The sequence below is a fragment of the Myodes glareolus genome, chromosome X, assembly GCF_982192425.1.
Source record: "Myodes glareolus chromosome X, mMyoGla1.1, whole genome shotgun sequence".
NCBI lineage: Eukaryota > Metazoa > Chordata > Mammalia > Rodentia > Cricetidae > Myodes > Myodes glareolus.
Window position 1 is genome coordinate 143,605,717 of NC_142053.1, and position 8,429 is coordinate 143,614,145.

General features: G+C 43.3%; 1 protein-coding gene across 6 annotated transcripts in view; it reads right to left on the reverse strand.

Moving 5' to 3' along the window:
• Slc9a7 (solute carrier family 9 member A7) overlaps window positions 1-5,896 on the reverse strand; it is a 218,940-nt gene extending 213,044 nt beyond the window's left edge. For 3 of the 6 annotated variants that reach the window (XM_048461541.3, XM_048461542.3, XM_048461543.3), the window contains exon 1: window positions 5,430-5,895. In XM_048461541.3, coding sequence (XP_048317498.1) covers window positions 5,430-5,757 — 328 coding nt within the window. In that variant the 5' untranslated portion in view covers window positions 5,758-5,895. Of the gene's footprint in view, window positions 1-5,429 lie in introns of all 6 variants that reach the window. The other 3 variants (XM_048461540.3, XM_048461539.3, XM_085684298.2) reach the window with 2 other exon arrangements.
• Between the last annotated feature and the right edge of the window lie 2,533 nt (window positions 5,897-8,429).

The window sequence follows — 8,429 nt, forward strand, 5'->3', positions numbered from 1 at the left end:
ACTTCTCTAGCCCATTTATTTCTTGTAAACTAAAAGAGAAGTCTAATCCTGGATTAGACTCATTAATTTTTCAAAATCATATAGTTCTTTACTATATTATATAGTATAATCTAGAGCAGTAATTCTCAACTTGTGAGTTGCAACCCTCTTTGGCAAAACCCTCCAAAATACTTACATTACAATTCATAGCCATAGCAAAATTACAGTTATGGAGTAGCAATGAAATAATGTTATGGTTGGGGTCAGCATAACATAAGATGTCACAGCATTAGGAAAGTTGAGGCTACCAACCCCTCCAACCTCTTGTCACACCACAACACATGCCACACCACCGCATGCCACGGGTGATAGACATAAAGCTCGAGGGCTTCCTTGTAGGGTTTCAGTCTTGCTCTTGTCTGAGCCTTCTTTTCTATTTCCCTATCCTCCTTTTTAGAATAGGCAATCTCCTCTGTGTCATTATTCTACAGGGGCTCACAGCTAAGAGTTGATTTCATTGTTCAGAGGAAATTTTGGACTTTTAAGCAGTGCTGTAACTATTGAAACTGGGGGTTTTAGAGATAGACTAAATCTATTCTACAATATGATTTATGATCCTTTAGTGGTGCAATGTTATGAGAGAGATGTGTTTGAGTACTGTGGCTCAACCAATAAACTTGTAAAGGAGGGTTAACTATGATCAATCATATGACTGGACAGAGAAGCACCTAGAATACTGAAGTGTACCTTTGGAAGTACCTGTGAAGGTGTTTCCAGAGAGGATAACCTAAGAAAGAATGAATCTCTCTGAAAGTAGGCAACACTATTCCATAGATGGGGATTTGGATTAAATAAAAAGGGGGAAAGAAGACATAGCCAATGCAGCAGGCATACTCTCTGCTTCCTGGGCAACATAACAAAAACCCCTGTGCTCCACTAAGCACTCCACACTGTGACAGGCTGAAATCATGGAGATAAAACCAATCCTTCTCCCTTAAGTCGTTTCTCTCTGGTATTTGGTCAGAGCAATGAGAATCTCACCAACACAGATGCCCAAATGTAAGTCTAATGTTTCTACATCATATTTGAGCCTTTCATACTTTTTCTGGAAGGTCTACTCTCAGGCTGTGCTTAGCAATCCAAGTACAATCATCAACAGAGCAGCAGGAAGGAACCCACAACCCAAAAAACTTTGCAATGGCTGACCAATAAGTCTTCAGAAAGCTGGCAGACATGGAAAAAGGAGAATTAAGAAGCAGGTGGCAGGCTAGTGTAGTCTAGAGATATTATTTTGGATACACGTCATTTGTCACAAAAACACTATAGAGGAAGTGGAACTACTGTAAACATGATAACCACAATTAACTGACAGTCTATTTATGCCACCTTCCTCTACCTCAAAAATTTGTTATTTCGGCTGTGCAGACATGCAGGACCCTGTAACTTCAGGGTGGTACTTAATCACCTACAGAGACAACTGGAAGCTCCCTAGTCTAATGGAACAGGTTAGACTGGTGCCATGCTAATACTTCACCCAGATATCTACAGCTGGCATGTTAAGGTCTGGGGACTGCTTTCAAACTCCCTAGAAAGTCAGGTCTGGGAATACTGTGCCTAGTAGCTACCTTAGCCTCTTGTCAGGGATGAATGAATTATCCTTAGTACTTGTCTTTTACTACAAATGCTAAACATTCACAATATATCTCTTACTGTCTTTAGGTCTTTTGTACTGAAGCAAATACTTACTACTACAAGATTTATTTGTGTAAATTCCTAACAAAATAACTACTCCCTGGGGACAATGGGATGACATACCACGATATAAATAGGGAGAAGTCGGTGTTGCATTCAGTGATTTAAGAAGCACACACATCACAACTGATACAGAAAGGAGGCATAGACATGCTACTAGGTAATTACACTTCTACGGTTCAAAAACCAAAATGCACAAAGAAGTACATAATGACATCTCCCTTCCACTCAAAAGTCACAGCTACCAAGGTTCTGTCCCCTAAGGAAACCAATGAATAGTCTGTTACATATACTTCCATAGATATTTATAACTGTACTAGTTTATTTGTTTAATACTAAAGCTATTCCTCTCAGATTAAATATAAGTTCAATAGAAAAAGGTGGACAACTCCTGGGTGTTTGTTTACTCAAAGAAGTCCAAGACAAGAGATCCCTGCACATCCATGCTTACTGCAGCAGGACTCACAACAGCTAAACTATAGAACCAACTTAGGTGTCTGTCGTCAGAAAAAGTGGATAAAGAAAATGTGCTATACATACACAATGGAATTTTACTCATCCATGAATAATGAAATTATGTGGTTTGCAGGAAAATGTGTGCAGTTGCAGATTATCACAATAAGTAAATTAAGTCAGACTCAAGAAGACAAATATTGCATATTTTCTCTCATTTGTGAATCCCAGACTTTATAGATATAACAGAAACTCATGCATATATGCATGACATGAAAATAGAAGCTTGAATGTCTAAAACAGTGGTTCTTAAGATGTGGGCTGTGATCCCTTTGGCAAACCTCTATCTCCAAAAATATTTACATTAGAATCCATAACAATAGCAAAATTACAGTTATGAAGTAGCAACAAAAGTAATTTTTTTGGTTGGGGGTCACCACAATGTGAGGAAGTATAGCAAAGGGTCACAGCATTAAGAAGGTTGAGAAGTACTGCTCTAGGGGAACAAAGGGAAATAGCAGGAGGAGAAAAAAGTAGAGGACAGCAGGGTATGAGGAAAACACTGTCAAAATACATTAAATACTTGTGTCAAATGTTCTTAAGAAAGCCAGTACTATGTACAATGATATATGCCAATAAAATAGATGACAGGAAAGAGACTTTTAAAAACTTGAAGGGTTTTGGATTTCAAAATTGAACATTTTAATTCATAAAAATTTATTCATAAAAATTTCTGAAGTTAAATTGTAGCTTCCAGAAATTAACATGCATACCCAGAACAGAGTAGATCCTCAACAAGTATATCCCTAAGCCTTCCTGCCCTTTATTACTCAGAGACAAGAGGACAACTACTCACTTCTTCTATGGATACTGAGAAATAAAATCAGATTTCTTTGTCTGTGGGCAGATGCATGTGTGTGCACAGGTATGTTCATGTGTGCATACTAAGACACATCTGCAGAGGTCAGAGTCTCCTGCCTTATTACTCTAATAATCTTAAGTACATAGTGGACAATTTAGTAATCAATTAAAATTAGAATTCAGATTTTGATCGAGAATTGAAACAGAAGATCAAATGTCCTGGAAAGAAATGTTTTCTCACAATTACAAACAACCCAAATCAACTTATTAATATTTGACATAACCCAAGAAATCACACTTTGACAAGATAAATTTCTCAATACATTTAAAAGCAGCAAGAAGACCCAAAGACATAGAACAAAATTACACAGGTATATCATGAGATTTATATCATGACTATCCACAAAATGAAAGAGCACTCTGGCATGTGGTCCCAATTACTGAAAAACTGAGGTGGCTTTTTGAAGTATATATCAGTGCAAGAAAAGCCTACTGTTGTTTTTAAGCCTTATGATAAAAATGACTGGAGTTGGGTGTGGTAGCTCATACACATAACCCCAGTACTCAGGAGGCTGAGGCAGGAGGACTGCCCTAAATTCAAGGCCAACCAAGGCTACACAGTGAATTTCAGGACAGTCTAAGCTACTCTGCAAGACCCTGTCTCAAAGGAAAGTCAAAGATGAAAATTACTGAATTCTGTGAACATAGAATAATCCTCAGAACACATATTTTTATCCCCATTTATTTTCTGTCTTTGAGCATGCATTTATGCGTCTGTCAAATGTACTACCTATTTCTCACTGTTCTTTAAGGAGTTGGTTCTGAGACCTATAAAATAATTATATGCTCATAGCTTTGTATAAACAGACAAAGGCAGTCCTTCATTTCCAACATGGCTCTGAAGCAACCATCTAAGATGGCAGCATATTTCAATCCTCATTCACTATCTGCCCAGGAAACATCTCGGTTTACATGCTTTCCTCATGTCATTCATTTGTTACCAACTAAAACAAACTACAGAGGCTCCTTAATCAGGTATGGAGGCCAAAGTCTGTCCTGAGACTTGTGATTTCCCATAACCACCTAGATTTTTTATTTTATGGTTTCAAAATCTGTTTAGGTCACTACTTCCAAACTGAAAGACTCCCAACTAGTCCCTTACACAATTTGTTTGAAAGGGTTTGGTAGTCATAAGCCCTGGCTATTAATAACTAACCAAGAAGCATGAGACCCAAAAGGCCCAGAACCAAGGGTAATTCACACATTAAAGTTAAGAAATTAAAGATTAATTTCTATTCTGTCAGGGATCCCTGGGTAGAAACTGAGTGAAGTATACTGTAATGAAGAATAATGCTCTGGCTTGGGAAACAGTTCTGAAGGGGCTCTTTTATCTCATTAGAGGATGCTAGCTTGGGGCTTTCACACCCCTGAATTAAGTTAAAAAAAGAATGTTTGGCTCCAGTTTGGAGTGAATGGGGTAGGAGTAAGGAGAGAATGACAGGAGGCACAGAGAGAAAAAAGGATGACTCAGATTGTGACTGTTATTATCCACGTCATAACCCTGTCCATGCAACATGTTGTGTACTATTCAATCCAGAAAGGAAAGTGATATCAGCCCATCCTTAACAAAAGGGGGCTGACTCCAGAATTAAAACCATCACTTTTCCCTCCATACACTCAGAAATGTTTCTTCAAAGTTGCTCCCTGTTACCAATTTAGGGGTTTAAGGGTTCCTTGGCTTGCAGAGAGCAAGGAAATAGGTATAACTTCCCAAGGGACATTAAGGATTCCTGTCTCAATAGTTAGGCCTGACATAGTGGTGTCACTACAATGAATCCTAGACCACACTCACCTTTCATTCCTCCTCGGACATTATTGACAAGAGATAAAAAGAACACAGACCTCAGAAGTGGGCCCCTACCTGGAATGACCATCATAGGTAGCCCAAGTCAAGACTTACATTCAGACCTCTTTCTCAGCCCTCTGTAGCCTGTCCCCTGGCGCGGCACAGCTCCCTGAGAAATCACCCACCTCCTACCCCTGTGTCCTCTACATATCTAAAATGGGGTAGGAAAGGGGGGTCAATGCTGATGGAGAGGGGCACAACAGAGACATAATCAAGCAGAGGGCCTAAAGGCCTTTGTGTCTTTCATCTTGGTTCCTGGTAAAGAAACGTTGAAATGGGACAAAAATGCTTTTAAGCATAGCAGAAAGTCAAAAAAAAAAAAAATGCAGACAGTTGACCTTGGAATGCCACAGCGTCTCAGCTGGAAACGCAAAAGAAGAAACTCCTTGGGAAGAGAAGCGGGAGAACTGTGCGGCAACCCGGAGGAGAACAGCCGGCCGCCCAAGGGATGTCGGCCGGGCAGTGGCAGGGAACTCACCATAGATCATGGCCAGCCCGGTCTCGTGCAAGAAGCGCACCCGGCGGTGCTTGAAGAGCCAGATGGTGAGGATGGTGAGGGTGAGCAGCAGGATGAAGGTGAGCAGGCTCACGCTGTCCTGCCGGTGGCTTTCCTCCGCCTCCTTCTCGGTGGCGAGCTCCTCCATGGCGCTGCTGTCCTCGGCCGCCGCCCCAGAGGAGGAGGCCGCGGCCCCGAGCCGCAGCCCCCGACCCAGCAGCACTGGCAACAGTGGCAGCAGCAGCAGCCGCGGCGCCAGCGCCCAAACAGCCCTCCCTGGACCGGGGTGCGCCGCGTCACTAGGCTCCATGACTCCGGGGCTGCCCGCGCCTCTTTCACGCGGGGACCAGCAACAGCCCGCTTAGTCGTCGGCAGCTTCCCGCGGTGCCGACCTAGCCCGTGGCTACAACCGCAGCTCCTCCTCCTGCTGCTAGCGCCAGGCCTGGGCTGCGCCAAGCTGCGGGGGAGGGGCGCTCGCAGTGCGCAGGATCCCCAAGCGCCGCCCCCCGCCCGCGCACCTGTTCGTCGTCGTTGTCGTTGTCGTCGTCTCCCCTCCTTCCCCCATCCCCCGCCCTGGCCTAGAGCACGGCCACCCTGCTGTCCGGGTGGGGCGGGCCCTATCCTCCTCTGCCAGGCGGGCAGCCAGCCCTTTGGTGGCGCCGCGCTGACCGTCCTGTTCAGGAGTACCTGGTGAGACCGTCTGGGGTTGGCTAACCAGTTTCTGGGTAGTAGCCCTCACGCTATCTAAAAGGGACTGCAGAGGTCATTTGCTCCTGGCAAGGAACATCAGCTAGGATTGACTCGCTGCTAGATCTCCAGTCCTGTTCCTAGCGCCACCGCTAGGAGTTTGGTGTCACGCGGGTGTGTGGCCTCTGTGAGCCCAGTAAAGTGGGGCCTCCCAGGAGTTATAAAACCATATTACTGTTCACACACAGAGAGAGAGAAAGAGAGAGAGAGAGAGAGAGAGAGATCCCCCTTTTTGTCACCTTTCAGAGAATAGGGACTCCCCTGGAGTCTTCCAGGCATTATTCAAATAAGGATAGGTAATGGCAATCGGTGAGAGGGATGAAATAAATAACTCCATCATTAGACTTCAACAAATTCCTTGCAGGAAAGAGTGTTGAATTGGAGGGAACTAAGAATGCTTGCCATTCTGAGTAGAAGAGTGGCCAATGGTCTGCCCTAAGGAGGATGGGAGGGGCAATTTATCATGATGATACTTTTAATGTTATCTTCCTGTTAACTCAGAAAACAGGTGAGTCTTTAGTTGAACATTAGGGTCAAGCCCAACTCAGAATTATGACAAGGTCTTCCGTGATAAAACCTCTTGGAAGAAATCCTAATAACTAGAGTTTTCAACCCACCTTATTTCTCTAGTCAAGGAAGAAAAGAAAGCTGAACACATCAGTCACTGCCTGTTGTCCAGCACTCGATTCCCATTTACTGAATCTCTATTCCCACCAACTGCCCATGCTTTCTCCTCCAGAGGAGTTTGCAGCAAGAGGATTCGCTGAAGAAGATAGGGAAATCTGTTCAGAACACCACCACCCTCCTCCTCTAGGTGAGCATTTAGTCAAGACTACTTAGTGCCTTCTTCACACCATGGAATCTCTTCATCTTGATTTTAGCCAGGATCTTTTCCTACTCCACCATAAATACAAAAGCAACTGCAAATAAGAACCATCTACCTGAGCCTAGGCAGTGCCTGAAACCGAGATAATGAAATGATTGGTGCTATTTTCATAGACCTTACTATTTGAAGACAGCTTCTTCCACAGCAATAGGCAACCAGATTAATCATTACATAAAGTGATTGCCTCAGGAAGAACATGAAAAAACTCACCTGACTATTCACATATATACACCAAAGACTCCGTTAGCTATACATATTTATATATGCAATCTATCTTATTCAACCCAGAGATTCTGATTCCAATTAACATAGATCAATACACTCAACTGATTCTCTCTGGGTGTGGTGGCACACCCCTATAAATCCCAGCTATTCGAGAGGCTGAGGTGAGAAGAACTGAATCAGGAATTTCAAGGCTATCCTGGGCAACAAAGCGAGATCCAACGCAGCCCAAAGCACCCGAGCAGAACGCATAGCGAAGCCATTTAAACGTTCTGAAATGAACACAACAGGTAACTTCATGAAGAACACTGGAGTTGAAGCCAACTCAATACCAGACTCAAGCCAGCCTAGAAAGGTGAATAGACATGGACAAAAAGAACTCCAGAAAGAGGGGGAAATAGGTCTCCTAATGTTCAAAGAACATAGAAGAAATACCATTTGATTTTTTCTTTGTTCTTTCCTGTACTGTGGCAGCTGCATTGGTTAAAAAAAAAATGCCGTACCCTCATGCACTCAGACTGACAGGAATGAGGACTGTATTTCTCTCTGCCTAGAGTGGCTGTGATCCCAAGACACTGGGTGCTGTTCCCCAATGGTTCGTATTCATTTCTCTCTGTCTCTCTGTGTCTCTTTGTCTTGGCGGTTTTCTATCTCTGTCTCTCTATGTGTCTCTCTGTCTCTACGTGTTTCTCTATCACTACCTCTCTGTGTGTCTCTCTGTCTCTGTGTGTTTCCCTATCTCTGTCTCTCTGTGTGTCTCCCTGTCTACCTCTCTGTCTCTCTGTGTGTGGATGGGTCTTTCTCCTCCCCCCTCTTCCTCTTCCCTCTCTCTTCATCTGTTCTTTATTCTACTGCTTAGTGTCAGACAAAGTTGCAAGAAGTTAATAGTAGAGAAAAGTAAATATGATTTTGTTTTTTGAGACAAGGTTTCTCTGTGTAGCCTTGGCTGTCCTGGAACGTACTCTGTAGACCAGGCTGATCTCCACCTCACAGGGATTCAACCTGTCTCTACCTCTGCCTCATAAATGTGTTGGGACTAAAGGCCTGTGCCACTACCGCCCTGTGACAAATGCTCTTTAAATGAACGTAAATATTAGAAGTTTTAGCAAAAACCAGGCAGTGGTGGC